The sequence below is a fragment of the Cervus elaphus genome, chromosome 30 (assembly GCF_910594005.1).
Source record: "Cervus elaphus chromosome 30, mCerEla1.1, whole genome shotgun sequence".
NCBI classification, from domain to species: Eukaryota; Metazoa; Chordata; class Mammalia; order Artiodactyla; family Cervidae; genus Cervus; species Cervus elaphus.
In genome coordinates this window covers 28,151,564-28,176,065 of record NC_057844.1, presented here as the reverse complement: position 1 = coordinate 28,176,065, position 24,502 = coordinate 28,151,564, and the positions used below count along the sequence as shown (strand labels likewise).

Below are 24,502 nucleotides of genomic sequence, written 5' to 3'. Positions count from 1 at the left end.
ACACTCTTTAAACAATGTGTTCTTCCATAAGGAACACATTGTTTAAAGGTGAGTCACGAATTAGTTGTATTTCTAATTGTGGAGGTATAGAATAACCTCTAGATTTTTAAGGACATTTAAAAGTTACACAACTTTATGGGGATCATTAAACACTGGGTGTTTAAAATAATATTTAATATATTTAATCTGCTGGAAATAACACTTCCATTGTTTAAAATGGACTGACTTATTTCTCTGCAGGCTTGTTCCTTCCTCTGTGCTTTTCCTTCATCTGTGCTTTTTCTGTGTGCCCAACAAGACTGATTCCTACAATTTCTATTCATGAATATAACAATAAATAATAAAGGCTGACACTTTAAGTATTAATACTTAACCCTGTTCCATCACTATCCTCTTACGTATATTATTTAATATCTCACAACAAAATGATAATCCACCCTATTTTATAGATGATAAAATTGAGTTTGAGTGGTGGCGTATCTTGCCTCCAGCCACACAACTGTGAGAAGGTACTAGCAGACACAGAACCAGGACTCTCCTCCTCTCTGGACCTCATCATAGCCACAGGCCTCCCTCTCCAATCAAGTAAAATTTCTCTCTTTTCACAGGCCTCCTACAAATGATCTATGCTGATTGGAATTTGCTTTCCTCTTTATTCTTTTGGCATTTATACACTCAGTTGGTAGAGCATTCATTTGTGATTTTTGGTAATTTTTGGAATTTTTAAAAGCATCATCAAAGATATTTTGTCTATCAGGTAAACTTTTTATTTTCTTACAAAGAAGAGGCTCTGTTTTTTTTTTTTCTCTCTCTCTTTATTCTGCTATGACCTGTGTGCAAAAGAATATTCTCAGTAAAGTAGGTGCTCAGCAGATCCCATCAATTCACCACTCATTAATCACAGTGTTGTGATTAACATGAGTGCAGTGGCCTAACAAATATTCAGTCTCATTTTGAAATCGACTTCATTTACCAATTTCATACTACTATTCACCACTGTATCTAATAGCCTCACTTGTATTATTTTTCAAATCTGATGATGACAATTAACAAGCATGGCTTATATTTCTTCATAATGTACACAGTGTACAAATAAACTAAAACTAAGCCCCAAGTCTTAGTAACATGAGCCTTCAAAACGATGCAATCAGTGAAATCTTGTCCGACAGGTGGAAGGAGCCCAATGTCTGTGGTTTATGCTGTCCTCTGCATAGTTGGCTGAGAAGTTAAACCACCAGAGTGCATTAGAAAATATATCTTGTATTTTCATTTCCTAAGAAATGAACCAGAAATTATATTTTGCAACTTGGAAAGGCGTGTTTTCCTCAAATAAAACTTGAACTCTTACATCTGCTCATAAAAATGTAGAGCATCTTAAAATATGAACAAATGCTAGAGTTTTAGGAATGATAGAGCAGCTGCTGCATATGCAGATGTGATGCAAAGGCTATGGAAACATTATTCAGCTATTCAGAAATAGAATCTGGAAAGCCTTCTATTTTGGTATACAAGAGTTGATTTATTTTTCCTTTCCTAAACCAGTCCTTTAACCAAAAGTAAAACAGAAGAGACTGCCATATTTAAAACCTAAATTGATATATACCTTGATAATATAAGATAGCGCACATTTCTACTAATCTGAAGTAATATTCCAGTTTTTGAAATATATACAAAGCCACCGTAGATACTAAATTATGCTTGCCATGTCATTATGAACTAGTAGTAGTATGATTTTCTCATGAGACACAGAAAACAATTTTTTTTTTTTTTTTTAAGAACCCGAGGTGGAACAGAGACAGGTAACAACTGTAACAGAAAAAGAGAATAAATTTGAAATCCTGATTTTTTTTTTTCTTTCAGAGGGAAAATGAGCATTATCAACCAGAGCCACCATGGTACACACAGAGAAGATGTGAAGGGGGTCTCCTAAGAATGTGTGATGCTGTGTTAACAATGCCCACCAGCTTTGTCCCCTACTGATTCTCTGTCTCCATCCACTCAAGGGGCCTTCCAGTTCCTGTTCTAACCCAAGTAAGTGCTTTCCTGACTTTGAGGCTTCACAGACTCTGAGGCTACTCCCACGGCCTTAAACGTTTTTTTTGTTTGTTTGTTTTTCTAAAAAACACCTTTCTGCTCAGGAATTTATACTGCACTCTAGAACTTAGCTCAAATGCCGTTCCTCAAGGAAGCATTCTCCAACCCTCCAGATGCTGTCAGTCTCCTCGCTGCACTGCTGTAGCACCTTTCCTTCTGTACAGCACTTTCCACAACTCTAATTCGATAATTAAAAGTGCTATTTGTTGAATAAAGTCATTGTATCCCTAGACGGCAGGTTTTAGGAGATCTTTGTTTTTCAACTATACCCACAACACCCAGCAAAGTTCCCTGCCCTCAAGGAGAGTGCTCGGTATATTAACACTCACACTTTCACCTCCACGCACCATCTCTGATCTGCCTTCCCAGTTTCCTATACTTTCAGCTTGAAATTCTGACCTTCAATTAAGTTAGTGCCAGGCAACAGACCACCAGACCCCACGAAATGGCTCTGGTCAGAAACACCCTCTTCCCTTGCTCCTTGGACCGGTCTGATTTCTCTTCTAATATTATTCCCTTTTGGTCTAGTTTCACAGTCTCTACTGAGAAGAAAGTAACAACAACCAAAGGGATTTGCTTGCATTCCCTTTGGAAACTTCATAAGGCTATTTCCACAGTTGACGATCGCTTGGACTTTGGAGGGGAGGGAAGCTTTTTTTTTTTTAAGTGCAATATTTCACAACAGCTGAAATAATTTTCTGCCAAAGTCTGTTCTAAATTCAGCGTGTGTGTGTTTTCTCTGTATGTACAAGGCAGCCAAAGGTCTAGAGATATAATGTGATATATGAATTTAGCACTTCAATATGCAAAAACAGAACAGATATTTTTATATATTGCTAATGATAATAACAACTACTGACTCTAAAGTAAGCAAATCTATATTTGTTTTCAAGGGTGTTACTTGAGAATATTAGAAAACATTTGCTAAACGGGTGTGAACAGTGTAGACTCTCATCAAAATCCATCTGTCTGCATCTATTAACTGGCATTTCCCCAGCTGGGGCATTCCTGCATAACAAAAGCTCCTTATGTAGAGGATGAGGGCTGATACCTAACTTAGACACTGGATTTATTTTATCCAGAATTAAAAGTTCTAAAAGATTTTTGTCAATGAGTGTCTTTACAACCCAACTATATCAAACACAAAACAAAAGGTGATGTCGAATAGAGAATTCAAGTTCAAGCTTCAAAGTCAAGGTATTAATCAAGACTGTTTTCTCTACTTAAAAAAAAGAATCCTCCACAACTTGTTCACAAAAACATCTTGAAAATGCTCATGTAAACTCTTCAGGGAGAGGTATGTAGTGTTTCATCACCTTCCTATCCCCTACTGATCTGACTGCTTTCTACTTTTCACTCAATGTTTAATGAAGAGATATGTGATTTTTCAAAATGTGTTTTCAAGGGATTAATATATTTGGATTACCTAAATTAAACAAAAACAACTCTATTTCCATCATATTAAAAAGTTCTGTTTTTATGTGTCTATTGAGCACATTGAAGGTAGTAATAAATACTTGCAGATTGATCATCATAAGCCTACAATGCAGGAGACCTGGGTTTGATCCCTGGGTCCAGAAGATCCCCAGGAGAAGGGAACAGCAACTCACTCCAGTATTCTTGCCTGGAGAATTCCATGGGCAGAAGAGCCTGGTAGGCTACAGCCCATGGGGTCACAAAGCATCAGACACGACTGAGCAACAAATACTCTCACTCTATTGATCTCTTATATCTATGTCAAGTTCACGCCTTACACCTTCCCTTCTGAAGAGTGGAGTGATTTTTTTAGGCTCTGCAGTAAATGTTATTCTTACTGGCTCTGGCTGGGTCTGTCTCACTGTCATTAATTTTTTTCTTCCTTGTATATCAAAAGTATGTATCACATCTTTTCTCTTTGTAGTAAGTAAACTGAAAGGATTCTGAACCTAACATCAAAAAGTCTGCCATTAGTTTGCTTTGAGTATCATAGGCTACTTGTCACTCTCTGAAAACATCATGGACACAACTGAGCTTTCAGGGCAAATAGTCATACTTCCTACTGATGCTGAATTGTGCACGTTCAACTTACCTCTTATCTCTAGCCTTTATTCAACCCTAAAAAGGCTGACATATCAAGATATAAGGCCTCAGTAGCTCCAGAAGAGAATGGGATGAGGGCCCTTCCCAAACACACTGCTTGCTGTCACTAAGCAACAGCTCTGCCCATAGGCATCACCTGATTATGCTATACACAGAGAACAAAGAAAATGATTAGACAAAATTCAAAATTAATATAAAATTGTGATATGAGCTTGAATCCGTTTCTTCACAAAACCTTTTTATGTGAGGTACTTTGAAGAATTTTAATTTGAATCCCCTTCTCTTTTTATGAGCTGGATTAAACTATCCAAATGTTACATGCCAAAAGGACAGGAAAAGGAGTGGGGAAGAGCCAAAAAATGTATATACTGCCTCCTGAATCGTCTGACACATAACTTATGAACCTTAGAAATTCATCATCAGTACTATGAAGTCTAACATCATCTCTGTTATTGACAGCAGAGAAGTAAAGCTGGAAGAATATATAATTCATAAACTAGTGAGACGGGTAAAGGAGATTTATCCCCATCTTCCCCTCCTCCAAAAACATAAGTACTACATTTCAATGGAGTTAAATATAAGAGCTTCCTTTCAGAACAACTGCAAAAATCACAGGATGTATAAAATCATTTTAGTTGGTAAAAAGAATAAACAGGAAATCCCCTGCATCCCCACCTGGCTTTACTCTAGCTGCTCCTTGTGCTGGAGGAGTCTTGAAGAGATTTATCACACCAGAGCTTCTGTAGGAGCTTTCTTTACCCAAGCACCACTTTGAACACTGAAGTTTTACAGAGGCCATCAACCTAAGAGGTTAAATTTGAAATGAAGTTTCATTTTAGTGTATTTCAGTCAAGTAGAGTAAACCACACAGTATCCTATAACTGAACTCATGTCCTATGTACTGAACTTAAAACTGTTGTCATTGGTTTTCTTCCTGTACTCAGGCATCTAGAAAAAAGAAAGGAGGCCATATTTAGAGCATCCACTATGTGGATAGAATGGTGTCTTTGAAGTGTGTCCCACAGATCTAGACCTTCACAATTTTCTGAAAAGCATCTTAAAAACACAGGTTCCTGGATCTTCTTCTGATTTTCTTGCCAGTGGATCCCAGATCATGTAAGTTGAAAGAGCACAGGGATCTTCTCCGTGGTCCAGTGGCTGGGACTCCACACTCATAGTGCAGGGGGCCCAGGTTCAATACCTGGTCAGATCTATTAATAGATCCTACATGCTGCAACTAAACGATTCTGTGTGCTACAACTGAGACCCAATGCAGACAAATAAGTAAATAAAACATTAAAAGAGAAACAAAGGGCATCAGGTGGTTCTTCTGTACTGAAACTTGTGAACTAATTAAAATGACTGTCTAAATGCTTTCACATAGGTTATCTTATTTAGTAATTTAAGAATGTATATACAAAGTAGAAATAGACCCACAAACATAGAAAACTAAATTAGGAGTTTGGGATTAACATATGCACACTACTATATATAAAACAGATAACCAATAAAGGAGGTCTTTGTCATTAGGATAAAATAAAATAATGCTTATTAGCACAATCAATGGCACATGTGTGCATGCTAAGTTGCCTTAGTCATGCCCAATTCTTTGTGACCTTATGGACTGTAGCCTGCCAGACTCCTCTGTCCACGGGGATTCTCCAGGCAAGAATACTGGAGTGGGTTGCCATTTCCTTCTTCAGGGGATCTTCCCCACCCAGGGATTGAACCCAGGTCTCCTGGAGATCCTGCACTGTAGATTCTTTACCACGAGTCTAAGTGTAGCTGTTGCCCTTTTTCCTAGAAACTCCATAGGTTATGACAAACCATTGCAATGGTTTCAACCAGAGTGGAAATTTCTTAATCATTTAGGAAGGTTGACCAGAGCGGGGGGGGGGGGGGGGGGCGGAGGGGGTGGGGGAAGATAAGAGGAATGGGGTCAGGGATAAATGGGAGTTTTCTCTGTTACAATGATCTCCCTAAATTAAGCTCATAATTGCCTTGAGGTCATAAGTACATTATTAATATTTCCCACTTTCCAAATCGGGAAGTTGGGTCACAGTAAGATTTCTCAGGGGGCCAGTAAGTTATCAGTGGAGGTAGGAATCAAATTCAGCCTTGTTTTCAGTTGGGTTCTCCAGCAGTTCATTGCCTTTCATATGCAGATCATTCGTTATGCAATAATTTAATTCAATGCTTTTCATAAAGAATGTCACAGAAGGGCCGCTTCATGTGTGTTACTTTGTTGTTGCCTGGTGACATTTGAGGAGCCCTCGGGCGACCATGGATATCTGAGGATTCCAGAGAGCAACTCCATGTGAACAAAAAGGGTGAGTGTTCCAACGCAGCTGTTCAATGGAGATTCTCAAGTTGTGCACCATGAATTAGTACTTTTCTTCTGGCTTTTTTCCCCCTTCTCGCCTCTAGTCAGCATGTTAGATAAATCCAGCTTTACATGAGCTTATGCGTAATCAAAGAACTCAACTATTTTTATGAAATTTTATAAAACCTTTTTAACCATTGACCTAAAACCATTCTACATATATACTAAAGGCAGAGAGTCATCAGATTTCTATAAGAATCACTAATAGTTGGAAGTTCCTTGAAAGAAAAGATTTTATCTTATTCATTTTTGTGTCCCCAGTTCCAGGCACTGCAATTTTGCATAATGTAGGACATCAATAAATGCTTTTGAATGAATAAATACAGCCTGTGAGATCTATTTCAGATCTATTTTTAAGAGGGTCCTTTTAAAGTAACTACTGCCCAAAAGCCCTATGAAAAATAGATCAAGAACGCATATTACTTTCATTGCAGAAATTATAGACTATCAAGTGTCTGTAATACATATACCATGTATATTTCAGACACACCGTTTAACATTAAATCTGAGTAACCACACTGAGACTTGGAGTGAAAAAGCCCCAATAAGTGAGGTTGGAAACTTGGGAGTTCACCAGGAGCTCCTGTAGGTTCTGCTAATTTAACAGAAGTCATCCTTAAGAGCCATGGAAGACCTTAGGTTTTCTGCTTCACCCAGGCGAGAAAAGAGGTTCTAAACATCAATCAAGTTGTAAAGCAAGGCAACTTAGAAAAGATGGATATAAAATCAATAAAGGGGAGGAGGGCTTGGGGGAGAATGCATATATGTGCACGTATGGCCGAGTCCCTTTGCTGTTCACCTGAGACTATCACAACGCTGCCTGTTAACTGGCTATGTGTGTGTGTGTGTTAGTCACTTCAGTCGTGTCCGACTCTTTGTGACCCCATGGACTGTAGCCTGCCAGGCTCCTCTGTCCATGGGGATTCTCCAGGCAATAACACTGGAGTGGATTGCTATGCCCTCCTCCAGGGGATCTTCCCGACCCAGGGATCAAACCTGGGGCATTCTACATCTTCTACATCATAGGCGGATTCTTTACTGCTGAGCCACCGGGAAACCCTAGTTGGCTATAACCCAGTACAAACTAAAAAGTTAAAAAAAAAAACAAAACTAATATGATCAGTAAGAAAAAAGGCATATTTTTCCATTAAAAAATCAATAAGGTAAACTAATTAGCCTCCAACTAATAAAAATAATTGGGAAAAAATAAAATAAATAAATAAATAAATAAAAATAAATTTTAAAAAATCAGTAAGGGCTTGTTACACTTATACCACATGCTGGTGGAGAAAGGAAAATGGATTCACAAAATCAGGAAGTCCTGGAATTAGAAAATAATTTATAGGCTGTATATCTGATACAGCAGTGGAAGTCACACATGAGATCCACAAGCTTGTCACATGCCTCTTCCCACCTCTCCAGTCTTCCCTTCACCGGTTCTCCTTCCTGACCCATGGCCCCAGCAATACTGAACAATCACTCATGCTGCTTCATGCCTCTGTTTCTTTACATTGTACTTGCTCCTCCTCTTCTTTAGGGTATAATTTCTCCTCGTAGAGAGACCTTCTCTGACCACTGGATCCAAACCAGTACTCCCTTGCATTCTCCAGGTCCCTCTTTGTAACAGTTAACATCTTATGCATTTGTTTACTATTTATTATTATCTATCTTCCCCAGTCAAATGGAAGACCAATGAGGGGGCTAAATCTGTCTGGTTTGTTCACCACTGAACAAGTAGCTGGGACAGTATTTGCTGTAGTAGATACTTAATAAATATTTGCTGAGTAAGTTGGGGCTCAGTGGTAAAGAATCTGCCTGCCAATACAAGAGACGGAGGTTCGATTCCTGGGCTGGGAAGATTCCCTGGAGAAGGAAATGGCAACCCACTCTAGTATTCTTGCCTGGAAAATTCCATGGACAGAGGAGCTGGTGGGCTACAGTCCATGGAGTTGCAAAGAGTCGGACACAACTAAGTGACTGAACACACACAAGTAAGTTGAATGAATGAAAACCTGGAGTCGGTCTCTGTAGAAAAAAACGAAAAAGCCATATGATTTGGAGGATTTCACCCCCCAAACCTATTTTCTCCAGTGTTATGATTTTTATTAATAGTCAAAAGGGAACATTTCCATCTTAAATGAAAAATTAATATTTAAATTTCAACCATGTTTTCTTCATTTTCCTCAGCCTAATATGTGATAACAACACCTGTGTTCATTTCCTTTAGCTGTAAAATGAAAAATCCTAATTGCACTTTGGAAGGATGCTGGAGGACTGGAAAAGGTTGTTGTTATTGTTCAGTCACTAAGTCACGTCCAACTCTTTTGCGACCCTATGGACTATAGCCCACCAGGCCCCTCTGTCCATGAGATTCTCGAGGTGAGAATACTAGAGTGGGCTGCCATTTCCTTCTTCAGGGGATCTTCCTGACCCAGGGACAAACCCATGTCTCCTGAACTGGCAGGCGGATTCTTTACCACTGAGCCACCAGGGAAGCCAGGGAAAGGTTTGTTGCTCAAAGCCACAAAGCTGACAGGTGTGCCAAACATCTTGGGGTGGGGGTTGTTCATGGTAGGGCAGGCAGAGTTTGAGGCCACCAGAGGTAAACTCAGCACTTGAGAGGGAGCAATCATATTCTTTAAATGTCCTTCAGTTATTGAGACCATGAGTCAGGGTGCCAACAAACACTTATATCTCATGGGAAAGGCTTTGCTCCTGAAGGTAAATAAGGCACCATCATTCCCTCAACAAGTTTGTATTCTAGACTAATTTCAGAAACAGGAGTTTTGCTTATGAAGGGTACAGTTACATATGAATGCACTGGCAAACCCAAAAGTCACTTGCTGTGACTTGGAATCTAATCTTAAGTTTATGGCTAATGAGATGTGTGACCTGGAAGAGGTTAATTGAATCTCTTCAAGGTTCAATCAGCTTGTGTGAAATGAACAACCTGGACAAGATAATCTGTAAGCTTTCCATGTTCTCTAACAGTTCGTGATGTTTTGAGTTAAAGAGAAAGAAGAGAATGTTGGCCTAAATTTGCTCAAAATATTAAAGAGTTTGAATAAACAAGTATCATCTCTATCAATATCAGTCTGCCTTTTTGAATCTTGCTTGGAAACTCTAATACTTTGGCTACCTGATGCAAAGAACTGACTCACTTGAAAAGAGCCTGATGTTGGGAAAGATTGAAGGTGGAAGGAGAAGGGGACGACAGAGGATGAGATGATTGGATGGCATCACCAACTTGATTGACATGAGTTTGAGTAAGCTCTGGGAGTTGGTGATGGACAGGGAAGCCCAGCATGCTGTAGTTCATGGGGTTGCAAAGAGTCGGACATGACTGAGTGACTGACCTGAAGTGAGGAACTGATTCACAAAATAAGTAAGAAAAGGCACTCATTCTTTTATTTCTTCAACAACTCAGTTATTTTACCATGTGGATTTATAGTAAGAAGTAAAAGATTTTCCTTAATGTCAGACAGTCTCTCTCAGTTCAGTTCAGTCATTCAGTCATGTCTGACTCTTTACGACCCCATGGACTGAAGCACGCCAGGCTTCCCTGTCCATCACCAACTCCCAGAGCTTACTCAAACTCATGTCTATCAAGTGGTGATGCCATCCAACCATCTCATCTTCTGTCGTCTCCCTCTCCTCCCACTTTCAATCTTTCCCAGCATCAGGGTCTTTTCAAAGGAGTCAGTTCTTTGCATCAGGTGGCCAAAGTATTGGAGTTTCAGCTTCAGCATCAGTCCTTCCAAGGAATATTCAGGACTAACGTCCTTTAGGATTGACTGCTTTGATCTCCTTGCAGTCCAAGGGACTCTCAAGAGCCTTCTCCAACACCACAGTTCAAAAGCATCAATTCTCTGGCACTCAGCTTTCTTTATAGTCCAACTCTCACTATTAAGGTTTCTCTAACATAGAACAAAAGAACTCTTGCTGGTGAGGCAAGAACCAGACAGAAAGAATTCAGCAGAGTGAATGGAAAGGCACGAACTTGAAGTTGAATGAAACTGCACTTTACTAGCTGTTTTGGCCTTGGCTAAGTTCCTTCATTTACCCCATCCTTAAAATGGGGATGATAACCATGACCTCAGCATGTGGCTCTGATGTTTCACAGGATGACGGGAGAGAAGCACTGAATTGGGGCCTGACACGCAGCAGACCCTCACGGTCCTCCCACCTACCAAAGGGCACTCAGTTATGGAAGGGGGAGATGGTGACCAGGTGGGAAGGACTTGAGGAAGTCCTTGAAAGTGAATAGGATTTAGGTAGGCAGAAGGGAGATAAAAGGATTGGGACTGGAAGACATTTGTGTGGCTTAAGGCATGGAGTCTGAAATAAACTTTAGGGCCACTTTTTAATCACTGGTGAGAGAAGAGTGCCAGGCAGGCTGCACACACACAACAACAATGAAAATCACTTGGGAGCCTTGTTAAAAAATGCATACTACACACTCCCTCCCACCACCACCTCCACGCATGGTGGTGGTGGTTCCATCGCTAAGTTGTGTCCGGCTCTCATGACCCCATGGACTGTAGACTGCTAGGCTCCTCTGCCCATGGAATTCTCTGGGCAAGAATACTGGAGTGGGTTGCCATTTCCTTCTCCAGGGGATCTTCCTGACCCAGGGATCGAACCCAGCATACATATTCACATACACTGTCTCCTGGGGATGATTTTGACTGCTCAGATCTGGGAAAAGTTTTCTAAAGAGGTTTTCCAGTGATTCTGATGCTTGGTCAGGTTTGGGAGTCACTGGGTTGAATTAACAGCAACTGACTGAGCTGATAGAGCAGAACTCACGCAGGGCAGCAGGAAAGTAAGCCCAAGGGCAAGCTCGGGGGTAAGAGCCTGGATTCAGATAATCCCCTGGCCCTCTCTGACCTTGGGACCATGGACAGTCACACAGTACTTGCTCTGAAGCCTAGGCATCACATAAGAAAGCACATGAAACCTTAGCATAATGCCTGGCTTACAATTTTTATCCTCATTTGTCTCATAATGTACACCCACTCTGCCTACCTTAAAGGACTTTAGTGAGAACCTATTAATTTTAAGCCACTATTAGAACCCTTAGTGGAAAAACACTTAACTGTACAGTGTTATACAAACATTCAAGATCATCATTGATCATCATCATCATTATCATGGGGACCCTGTCTGGGATGCCAGAACGCCACGGTCAGCTCCCATCTATTATATCCATTGGTAACTCTGAGGTAACACTGGGGCATGGCTGGGGAAATGGTTCTGCTTTGTCACTACAACACCCAGAAACAGTCACCCCTTCCTAAGTGCTAGACTGTGATTGGGGTGTGGGTCTTGGAGTTATCAGAATCTCACAAATCTTATAATGACCTGTAGATCATTCGAAATGTGCCACTCTCATAAATCTATATAACGACAAATAGCAGTTCCTTAACCTCTCCAAGCCTGGGTTTCCTCATGCATAAAGCGGGGACAGTATCAGTGCCCAGGGTCACACCCTACAGCTGGGTAAGCTGTGTGTGCCCACAGAGCAAGCAGCCAAAGAGGGCCAGGGAGGTGGCCCTCCCAGCCCAGGGTGCACTCACCTAGCCATACGCCCATGGGGCTGCACTTTCTCAGAGAAGGCAGTTTCTAATAGTTTTCTCATTCTCGGCCCGGAGTGTAAGCTTTTTTCTAAATCACAGCAAGCTTCTCTGTGTGCAAACAGGGACCCTGGGAGTACTTGCTCTGAAGCCTGGGCATCGAATGAAAAAACACGTGAAGCCTTAGCACAATGCCTGGCTTACAATAGGGTCCAATTCAGGGTAGCTGAATCTGCCTACTTTTTTCCTGTTCAGACTACGCAAACACATTCTTGTTTGAAGTAGCTGAAGAGAAAATGAAAATGCACACACTCTTCTTTTTATTCAATTGAACGAATAGTTTGCATTAAATAATGAACCTAACTTTCAAATAAAGAAACACATCTTCTTTTGTTTTTGGTTTTCTTTTCTTTTTTTTTTTTACATCATTAAATGGGGACTTCTAGACATAGCAAAGGAGGCTCTAACCTACGCAACATTATGAGACTAGACTCCATCAACTTTAGTATTCTTCACAGAGATAGATGAACATCCTGACAAAATAAAATGTTCGTAGATATGTGCTGGGAATCCCTGGTGATAAATGATAGGCTTTATTACCACCTCTCCTAATTTCCTTTTCTTAGTAAGTAGTCCTAGGTGAACTCTAAACAGGAAATAGCCTTAATGGTTTTAATAGCAGTGGTTTGATGAATAACCTATTATGGATATTGTAAATAAAGTTTTAATTAAGAAACAAATTAACTAAGTTGTTTTCAAAAACAAGCCATGGATCTGAAAATTTAGTGTACCATGAGTGGGCAATTTGTCCCAACCTCCTATTTTACCTAAACAATGCAATATTTTTAAAAAAACTATTAAAATATCTGCTTCAATATACATAGTAACAAAATAAAATCAGTATAACTGCAAACACCAGGGGTAAAATTATTGCCTTATTTCATAATAATGCTGCCAGAATCAATAAACAATAAAAGAAAACAAATAACTTCTCTTTGGGGAGATCACCTTCCCAAGAGCATGGGGAATAAGAACATACAGACTGTAGACTGTAGATGCTCCAGGAAAAGCTTGCAGGTTCCTTCCAGATGTAATGTTCTGTGATTTTACAAGTCAGTTTTATCTTAAATAACACCAAATCATCAATGAGAGTGAACTCACCAATCAAGACATGACTATACAAGAGACTGGCTTCTCCTGAATGCAGGATTAACTACATCATTTGCTCTACCCAGTATAAAATAAAAATGTGGGCCCTTCATTCAACAATTATTAATAGTTTCAAGATTGTAACAGTAGAGCCTTAAACCAAGTGGGGCCAGCCTGAGCACTGGGCCCTGCCTGTGTGTGGTTCAGGGAGATTCTACCAGTGACTGCAGGCCCTGGACTCCTAGCTTGTTCTCCTCCTCGTTCCTTTTCCAATTCCGGCAGATGTAGTTCCAGGAACAGAAAGTAGCATTCCAATAACAGAAAGTACCAATTAAGTTGCTGCAGTTGATGGAAGTTAGGTAACCAAAGAGGCATGGGAAATGACATCGGCAGGCATCCTGGGGCATACTTCTGGGCTTTTGTCCTTTCCGAGTCTATTGAAATATCCAATGAAATCCAGACAGAAAAGGAACTAAGACTCAGGGCATTAAGCTTCCTTTAGACACACAGGCTAGTTTTATAGACTCATTGATCTTTAAAGTTAAATAGGGCCTTAGAGATTATCTAGTCCAACTTCTCTCATTTTAATTAGGCGCCCATCAAATTCCATTTAGGCCAAGGACATGGGAATGAATTCTTGGTCGCACAGCTTTAAAGTTGATGGTATTTTGATGAACAAACTGTAATTGATGATCTTTCAGAAAGATAAAATGTTAGTATAATGAATGATTCATGCTATAACACTAATGGACTTGCACAAGATGCTGCCAACCATGCTGGCAATATATATACTATTTGATTTTTTAAAATTCCATTTATAGCAAACTAATCTCTTAGCTCTTGGAAATTCCTGAACATGGGATCTAGAATGGGTCCATAAGATATGGAAACAAGGCAGGTGAATCCAGGTATGAAGCGAGTGGGTGGTTTAAGGCTAAAGCAAAAAGCATCTCTTGCTTATCAGAAAACATGTCTATTCTTCACAGAGGATGCATCTATGCATCTATATCCATCTGTCTATATGTATTTTTAAAAATAAACTCTTATACAATGCTAATTAAGGAGTCAGACTTTATGCTAAATGCTTTGAAAATATGAACTCATTTAATCCTCAGGATAGCCCTATGAGGTAAGTATTATGCTTGTCCTCCTTTTTAAAGATTTAGGAACATCAAGATTATTTATCTTGCCCAAGCACCTACGGAGTAAATGGTGGAGACGGGATTTAAATCCACATAGCCTTGCTCCAGTAACTGCTCTTAACCAGTGGTCCCCAGACTTTCTGGCACCAGGGACTAGTTTTCTGGAAGACAATTTTTCCACAGATGGGGTGGGGAGAGGATGGTTCAGACAGTAATGTGAATGATGGCGAGCAGCAAGTGAAGTTTTGCTTGCTCTCCAGACCAACGCTCACCTCCTGCTGTGTAACCCAGATGGGGGTACTGGCCTGCAGCCCAGGAGTTGGGGTCCCCTGCTCTTAACCACTAGACCCTGATGTACGCCAGTAATCTTTCATCATGCCCGAACACCACTAACCCCTGCCCTCCATTACATTGTACACAACAAAAGTAAAACAACATGCCTTCAAGATACTAGGAAATCTATGTTCCCAGCACTGTAGCCATAGCTATGCCAAACATTCATACCAACATTATGGCTGAACTGATGCTAATTTCACAGATGTTAATTACCATTACACAGCTGTGATTTTATACAAATGATGATATCTCAAATAGCTTCAATCCTTTTTCCACCACTACAGTGTTCTCTAAATGGTTAAGAGTAATTTTTTATTTGTCATTATTGCTTTGATTTAGATTCAAGAACTAGAAATCAAATACTTATCATAAAGCCGCTCTTCTTTCTTTCCAAAAAGAATAAAATAGCCTATAAGACAATGGTTGAAATATGTAAAAGCTTTTTTCCCCCCACTTATCTTCATTCTAACAATTGCTCCTCTTTAAGCCTATTGCTTATGAAATCTTTTCTTGGGACTAAAATAAAGATGCAATTTATTTCCAAGACCATGGGGACAACTCCTCTTGGCTAAGATACGTGCAATCCATCATGTTTTTCAAGAGGTTTGCAATGAATGCAACTCAGCATCAGGCAAAAAAGAGAAGCCACCTTTGCGATGTCATTGTGACAAACCATACATTCTTATGCAGCAGTAGATAAGTTCAACTTTCACAGTCACACCTTCCAGTTATTAAAATATTTGTACTTCAAGGACATTATTCTAATGGCAATTATTAAATTTCAGTGGAAAATACTTCTAAAGATCCTTCCAGAAAACTGGACATGTTTTCATTTTATCCAGATGTAGAGAGGATAAGAAGCATAGAAGACTTCCAGTTAAAATCACTGCTGGTGAATGTATCACTTTTCATGAGGTTGTATGACGATCTCTGTGGTTCATTTAATTTCATATATAGGAAGGAGAAAGAAGTATTCAACGACCATGGTATGCCATGATGAAATATAGATTAAAATATGCCCCACTACACAAAATAACAGAACCATAAGGTTCTGAACATTTTATCTTAGATAAAAATGTTACTAAGGAAATATTCTGCCTGAGAAGATAAGATAGCTTGACACAGCAGGTTTGCAAATACAATATTGTGTAGTCACGGTGCATTCTATACTGTCCTTTAGCACTTTCTGGAAGCCTGTTCTATTTCTGGGTAAAGAGATGAGTTAAGTGATTTGGGCGGCATAATAAATAAAATTTGTGTGCTTTGCCAGGATAAAACCACAGTCCTGAATTAATATCCTGCACTACAGTCCCAACATGCTTTGACAAGGATGCTATTTCATGGCTCAATAAATACTTACTGACTAAATACAAACATGACAAAAATGTTTGTCCTTCAACTCGATTGCTTTAGGACTAAACACTCAAGGATTTTGGGGAAAAAAAAAAAAAGCACCACCCCAGGAACATTGCAACATTCTTCAAACCATGCTTGTTTTCATTTTGCAATGTCCCTAAACTTGCAAAATGGGCTTCCCTAGTGGCTCAGATAGTAAAGAATTCACCTGCAATGCAGGAGACCTGGGTTCAATCCCTGGGTTGGAAAGGCCCCCTGGAGGAGGGCATGGCAACCCTTCTTCAGTATTCTTGCCTGGAAAATCCCCATGGACAAAGGAGACTGGCAGGCTACAGTCCACAGGGTCGCAAAGAGCTGGACACAACTGAGCAACTAAGCAAACACAATTTGCAAAAGGGCAGAACAGAAATATGCTGTTGGATAAACCCCCAAGTTGTTTTGTTCAACAGAAGATTGAAAAAGAAAAAAAAGAATATATATTAATTTCATTAGATGTGCTCCATGTCCAAGTAAGTGATCAGCTTGATGACTAACAAAAATGGTATCAGATGGTCTTCTTAAGGAATTTCGGCCAACTGGTAGGGCTCCTGTCTCCTACTCGGAGCAACCAGCCACAAATAATGAGCATGGTCCTTTCTTTGCTCCAGCTCTAGGAGGAAACTGTTACTTCCAAGGGTTAGGAAACATGTTGTAGATTAGGTCATATTTAAGTTATCCTCATCACAAACACAAAAACTTAAAGACGTTGTTACCTATTTTTCTCTGAGAAATTTCCCTTCAATCATCTTTTTATGGAAAGACCATAATTGGTAAAGGTCAGCAAATGGATGCAATCTTGGAAAACTCAATATAGTACAGAATCTTTCTTAAGAGCTAAACTTTGATTAGCCTATTCCTAGATATCAAGACACTGGAGAAATCACCTTTCCAATATAAACTTCTTACCCCATCACACATGGGGCCCACAAGTCACAGTAACCATAGAAGTATCCCTTCTAAGACCATTTTTACCTAATCAACTATATTTTAATTTTTATGGGGGCAACCTTAAGAAGTCTTTCTTTTAAATGCTATTTAAAATTTACTTTGCAATATCATTTTTAAATTTAAAATACATATTTTATTAATAAAGTGAGATATATTTTTATGATTATTTTTTATTCATCAACAGTCCTGGGATGAAGCAAATCTGTCACTAAAGATTATTTAATATATCACTACTATTATTCAGTCACCAGAAGACTGAGTTTAGAAACAGGGCTGTTTTTCTTATTCTCCAGAAATTTAGCACATATAGTTCATGTACATACAGAATTATGTACATACAGTTCATGTCCAAATATTGTGCTCTAAATAAAGGACACTCTAGGACTTGGTCCTTGGCATCTCCTCTTAACCATATTCTCTTCCTAAGTAAGCCCATCCAGTCCAAAGGCTTTACTCTATAACAGTCATATGCCAATAACTCTCAGATTTCTATCTCTGCGTTTGACTTTTCTCCCAAAACTTTCCTTGTACATCTAAATCTTTGACTTTTACTTAGGATATCTACTGGGGACTGCCAGGTGGCACAGTGGTAAAGAATCTGGCTGCCAATGCAGGAGATGCAAAAGACATGGTTTCAGTCCCTGGGTCGGGATGATCCCCTGGAGAAGTAAATGGCAACCCACTCTGGTATTCTTTCCTGGGAAACCCCATGGACAGAGGAGTCTGGTGGGCTACAGTCTGTGGGGTTTCAAAGAGTTGGACAGAACTGAGTGACTGAGCACACACACACACACTGGAATCTAATAGGCATCGTTGCCCTAACAAATTAGGCCAAAGGAGAGCTTCCTCTTCATCTGGCTTATGCAAAAAAGAAAAAAAATGTGTCTCTTGCAATTGCAAGATACAAATATACCACTTGTCCCCATCTCAGCCCATGGCTTTACAAACCTAGGGACTCTTGAACCCTCTCCATCAACCTCCAACTAAAAATGTCAGCATTGTTGTCCTACTTTCAAGACATATTCGAAATCTGTCCCATTCTCTCCATTTCCATGACTATCACCCCCACCCGTGTCACTGTTTCTCTCTTACCGAGACCACTCCAGTAGTAACTTATTCAGGTCCTGTCTCTCCTCTGCTTAAAATCCTTTGCTTATTGCTCAGTCATGTCCGACTCTTTTGACCCCATGGACTGCAGCCTGCCAGGTTCCCCTGTCCATGGAATTCTCCAGACAAGAATACTGGAGTGGGTTGCCATTCCCTTCTCTAGGGGATCTTCCCAACCCAGGGATTTAACCCAGGTCTCCCACATTGCAGGCGGATTCTTTACCCTCTGAGCCATCAGGGAAGCTTGCTTATCACATGCAGAACCAAATCCAACCTCCTTGCCCTGGCAACAAAGCCCAACTTGATCTTATAATTTGGCTCTACCATACCTCTGATGTGATCTCCTACCATCTACTTTTTTCTTATGCTCCAGGAAAACTGGCCTTTTTCCCCCCTGTCCTTGTAAAATAGCAAGCTCATTCCAACTTCACTTAAGCAAAACTTCTCTTAAGGACTTAGACTATGATCTTGCATCAGTACTAGACACAGACTTCTGTGAGTTATCATATGGTAGTTAACACAAGTCAGTGACTCTGAACCTGGACTGTGCACTGGAGCCATCTGCAGAGCTTTAAAAAATGCTGATCCCTGGACCCTAAGTGAACTGAATCAGAGTCTCTGTGAGGCGGTGAAACATTCATGTTTCTGAAAGGCTCCAGGTCACCCTGTGGGTAGCTAAGGCTGAGAAGAACCCTGCACAGGTAATGTGCTCTCTTTCTCTGATTTTCATTGTATATTTACCTGACTCAGATTTTTTTTGTTATTGTTAATATAAATCAAATCTAAATGTATTCTCTTTTCAAGAGATGTTTAAAAAGTAAAAACCCAACAGAGTAGGATGGGGTGTTCTTTACAGTAAAGTGAGAATAAAAAGGAAAAACATATAAAACAAATGAAAAGGATCAGCTAGTATCATCCTGATCCTGTACTTCTTGCTATCATGGAACCCATTTAGATTTAATAAGGAACATTTTTATGGCCCATGTTCTATTCTTGATCCCACTCTGCATTAAAGTCCCAATCTTATGTTTACATCACATCACAGGATGCTGCTGTTGACTTTGAGGATGAATAAACCTGTTTTAACATGACAAGAACTCACTGAAATTTGGTGGAATTAGCATTTCTAACAAAACTCAAACTTTTCAGTGCTTTAGGTTAGTTTATTTTGGGCAGCAATATAACATCCTATGTCTAAGAGAAATGATTTAGAATGAGACAATGAAAGAGATCAAAAGACTTCAACATCAATTAGTTCACAACCTACCTAAATATTGTTACGTGAGTATAAAGGAATAAAATATATGGATTACATCTCCATCAAAATAGTTAGGTTTCAATAAAGGAGCAGAAAGCTTCAGAAAACTCATTTGAATTTTTTTCAGACCTTAGCTTTTGAGACGTAGTTCAAGCTGCTTGAGTGCATACTTAGTCACTTTAGTTGTGTCCGACTCTGTGTGACCCTATGGACTGTAGGCCACCAGGCTCCTCTGTCTATGAGATTCTCCAGGCAAGAACACTGGAGTGGGTTGCCATGCTCTCCTCCTGGGGATCTTCTTGACCCAGGGATTGAACCCGGGGCCTTCTCTGTCTTTTGCATCACAGGAGGATTCTTTACTGCTGAGCCACCGAGGAAGCTGCTTACAAAGATCAAAAGCTAAAAGGTGTACTTCTGCATAGAGAATTTAATGATGCTATAAAGGTTAAGAACTGTCATCAGTGGTGGCTGATTAGGGAACTGGAGAGGCCAAAGAACCTGTCACTCATCCACCTTGAAGAAATCTGCATTGAGGCTTTATGACAACATTTCTTTCTTGTGGCCTTTGGCTTCTTGCAGCGATGGTAATGGGCAGAGCACACACATAAGGGCCCCAACAAGGCAGATACATGGCTGTTTGTTTCAACTCTCTATGAGCCCATACACTACCCAGCCCAATAGGATGACTGGGGGGCAAGCATTTGGTGCATAGGGTTCTCCTTGTCACTGCAGGGGGAAAGAGTAATTTTTCCAATTAATTTACTTACTCTTTTAAAAACTAATTGCAAATGACAGAGAGACTTGGAGAAAGGAGTTGAGGTCCATGTGTCTCTGTAAGGCCCATGGAGAGGCAGTGTGGTAAAACACAAAGTGGGCACAGGTGACCTTTGACTTCTGACAACTTGAATCAGAACACTTGTTTGAACACTAACTTTGTCATCTCGGGAATAAACAACAATTACCACCATTATTAGAATGATCAATATTGAGATGACAGGTGAGAAAAACTCTCATTGACCCTTATGAGGATTAGAGTCTTAGGTAATTAAGAAGTACATGTTGGCAAAAACACCACAATCTGATGGAAATCTGGCAGCTACTCCAGAACTGGAAAGCCCAAGAAGAGCTCCCAGTATCAGTTCTTCTTTACCAATAACTCCTTTGTATAATTTTGTAATGAAGTGAACATATTTGAACATCATTCAGGGGGAGGAGCTAAGATGGCAGAGGAATAGGACGGGGAGACCACTTTCTCCCCTACAAATTCATCGAAAGAACATTTGAATGCTGAGCAAACTGCACAGAATATCATTCAAAACCTTATCCTTCTATCAGCTTCATTATTTGTATCATTGTGATGAGCATTAAGAGACTCCTTCCTAAATATGGTCCCACCACACAGAAATCTATAGGCTTCACTATGTTTAAACAGTTCTACTACTTCTCTTTTGTCACATTGACAAGGCAGACTTTCATGAAGAGAAAAGTGAGTTAGAATGAGGTTCTCGCCTCAAGATGTTAAAAAGCAAAAGAGAGCAACAGACACCTTCAGAATGCTCAGACAACAAATACAAGTTCATTATAAAGCACTTTGAATAAATGTTCTATTGACTAAGTGTAATAGGAAGAAAATTTTAGGTGGGACTTCCCTGGTGGTCCAGTGGCTAAGACTCCATGCTCCCAATGCAGGGGGCCAGGGTCTAGATTCCTGGTCAGGAAACTAGATCCCACATACCTGCCACAACTAAGACCCAGCACAGCTGAATAAGCAAATAAATACTGAAAGAAGAAAAAGAAGAAAATTTTAGGGAAATTAAAGAAGTACCAGCACAAAACTTTTATATGATAGAAAAAGACAGAAAAAAATAAATAAATAAAGCCAATAGCCCCATAATATCCCTTGAGGGGGCAGATTCTCTCTGGGGTACACTCATATAGTTGGTTATTATGATACTGTGAAGTAAACCATATAAAGAAGGCTTTTACAAATGAAAAACACTTTCACCTAGAATTGATGCCAACATTAATAATGTAAGTATTTCAGTGTCTCATAGCCAAAGTTCCATATTTTAGCTACCTTTGCAAGAAAACCCAAGAAAATCAATTTGCATCTAAAAGCTCCTTCATGGAGTTGGCTTGGTTTTGTGGCAGGGATCCCAGCTCGCTTAGAGAAGCAGAGGTTGAAGTCTCTTCACAGGGGATTGTTTGGTCCCAGTTGAATAACCTGCTGGCATCTGCTGTTAGCAGAGTGGTAAGCAGATTATGGGTAAGCAGATATTAATATTCTGATTAAACATTTTAAAACCTCACACCACTATTTAAAAAAAATAATTACACTACTCTGGGAGAACTCTTATACTTAACCATTCTGAAACCACTTTTAGTCTTAATGTCTATATTTCATTATCTTAAAAATCTCTACCTATCACTTACTTTCCAGAATCAAAACTTTTTCTCTCCACTGCCCTAACTAAACTGCAGTGTATAAAATCAGTGTGAATATATGACTTCCCTGGAAAATTCAATGGTTTTCAGACTTTACATTATGCTCTCTTCCTTCCCAGATCTCCTTTTTAAAAAGACAAGGCTGCAGTCATCCTTGGCCTCGGCTTCTATAAAAACTCAGCACAGCCTTGGCAGTCCTCCTGGAAAGACTTCTTGTTTCCTGAGGATCCATTGATTTAACAAACTTAACAAACTTAATAACAGAAGCTATGAAGGAGACATTTGCAGTAAGCATTCTGCAGTTATGGAGCAACAAAAGTTTACTAGACCACAACAATTTTTCTAACACCATCCATCATGTAGATTATACAATTTGGCATGATAACCAGGAAAGTTATCAATTGTTATTAATTGAGGTCTGCAGTGAACATACAGGTCTTAAAAATCAACAGTAAAGCTACTGGGTTACCACAACTTATTTCTGGGTTCAGACTGCAAAGTCTGTTTATTTCTTGGGTGCTTACTAAATGGGGCCACTGTATTGGAGAGAAACTACGGGATGACCAGTCTATGCTGACACTATTGAATGTTGGAGCCATCTATAATCCCCACTTCTAATTTGACCAGTTAGGTTGATAAAGATCCAGCTCAAGGAGACACAGACTTTGGGCATCTACTCGAGAATGCCGTCAGACTGATGCAGAGATGTGGCTGCATGGGAGAAAGGGCAGAGCATCTTGCAAAGGACTTCTATAGCTCTTCAAGAGGAACAAGGGGGAGGAGCCCAGAGGAGGTTAACTCTTTCATCTCACCCTTGGCAGTCCTGCCCTCTGTCCAGGAGTCACCTCTTCTCCTGACCTCTCTTTCACCCCTGTGGTCACTGGCCCACTCAGGAGATGCTGCTGGAGAGAGAGGAGGCCAGAAGATCCAGAGACTCCACTAACAGTCAGCTCAGGGGGCCCTTCCATCCACCTGCCCTCAATTCCAGAAATACCTTCCAGCTGCTAACACTTGAGGAAAGCAGTCCTAAATCCTACACTGCCTGGGGAGGGTGCTGTGGAGTAGGGCTTCCTTCCCTTATTGTGGCAAGTATGATGTGGTGACTGACCAGACCTAATGCTCCAGCAAGGACTCTGAGAAGGCTCAGACCACTTCCTACATCCCTGGCCCTACGAGGTGGTAGCTTCAAGGAGCATGCCCAGAAGAAAGACCACAGCCAGGAAGCTGGAGAAAGAGCTAAGGAGGGGACTGGCCTTCTGACCGAAGCAAGGATTCTTAAGGACCTCTTGGCTGGGAATAATCACCTCTTCTCCTCCTCTCATTCATAAGCAATGGATTCCAAAAGGGAGCCCCTCTTTCGCAGCCCCAAAATGAGGACAGCCTGATCCACAGCTGGACAGAGGTGGTGGTGGTGGACAGCTATCAGCCAGCACTGACCACTGTCCATCTGTCTTTCCCCAAATCCTCCTTCTCTACGCCGTAAACATCTGTCTCCCAGAGCCTTGGGTATGCTCCCTGGCCTTGTCTGACCCCTCCTCCCACACAGGCAGTGGATGCGTCCCTCGTGGAAAAGGCGAAGCTGGAAAAGGGACCACTCTCCCGGAAGGCCACTTGGGCTGGGCACTCATTCATTCACTGGGCTAGGGCGGGTGGATAGCGGCGGAGCCGGGGCCAGCCCAGGAAAAGCGGCCACTTAAGAACGACTCCCCAGGTAACCCCCACGCCGGCTCCACGCCGGGAGCGCAGCGCCCTGCCAGACTGTCAGCGCGCGCGGGGCGGAGCCCACACCCACCACCCGGTCCAGCGCGCCCAAAGACTGAGCGCGGTGAGCGTGGGCGCTCCGACCGGGTCCAGCGAGGGTGGTGCGAGCAGTCTTCTCCACCCAACCCCGGGCTCAGAAAACCTGTGTCGGGAGCCCAGTGCGGCGGCGGGACGGTGGGCCGGCCGGGCGACGCGGCCCGCGCCTCCTCCTGCCCCCGCGCAGTCCCTAGTCTTGGGGGCACCGACCTGCCAGCCGTCTCTCCCGGACGTTTTTCCACAGCCGATCCCAGGCTCTGGCAGTGGAGTCCCGCAACTGCTCACTGATTGACCGCCTGAGCTGAGTTTGGAGAGGTTTCCGCTTGCCGGTCATTTTAGATCCGTCCTCATAACGACCAGCGGGCTTGCCACCGCCACTCCCGCGTGGCCCGCAGCTCAGACTCCTGGCGACTCGGGTCGCCAGACGCGGGACTCACGCTGGGGTCCCGGGACCAGCCGGGGGCGAGACATGGGACCTCCGCCTTCAGGCGCAGCGGCCGGGATGCGTCTCCAATGCGCGCGCTGCGCAAGGGCACCTCTGCGCTCCGTCCACTCCTTTACTCTGTTCCCACTTTCCCTCTCCTCCCTCCCCTCGGCTCGGCGCTCCTCCGCTCCCGTTCCCTCCCGTCCTTCCCTCCCCCCTCTCTCTGGGACGGTCTGGCGCCCCACTCCTTCCCCCAGCGAGCTTTCTCTTCCTCCCTCCCTCCCCTAAATCTGACAGCCTGGTTCGGATGGGCCCCCAGTTACGGAGTTTCCACCCCTCTTTTCAGTCAGAGACCAGGGGCTGAACCAT

The 24,502-nt window shown here is 41.4% G+C and overlaps 1 protein-coding gene across 3 annotated transcripts in view; it reads right to left on the bottom strand.

Moving 5' to 3' along the window:
• Nucleotides 1-24,291, bottom strand: part of STARD13 (StAR related lipid transfer domain containing 13) — a 220,364-nt gene extending 196,073 nt beyond the window's left edge. The window contains exon 1 of one of the 3 annotated variants that reach the window (XM_043891735.1): nt 23,920-24,291. In XM_043891735.1, the coding sequence (XP_043747670.1) occupies nt 23,920-24,043 (124 nt within the window). In that variant the 5' untranslated portion in view covers nt 24,044-24,291. Of the gene's footprint in view, nt 1-4,848; nt 4,977-23,919 lie in introns of those variants that run through there. The other 2 variants (XM_043891740.1, XM_043891736.1) reach the window with 2 other exon arrangements.
• Nucleotides 24,292-24,502: the final 211 nt, after the last annotated feature.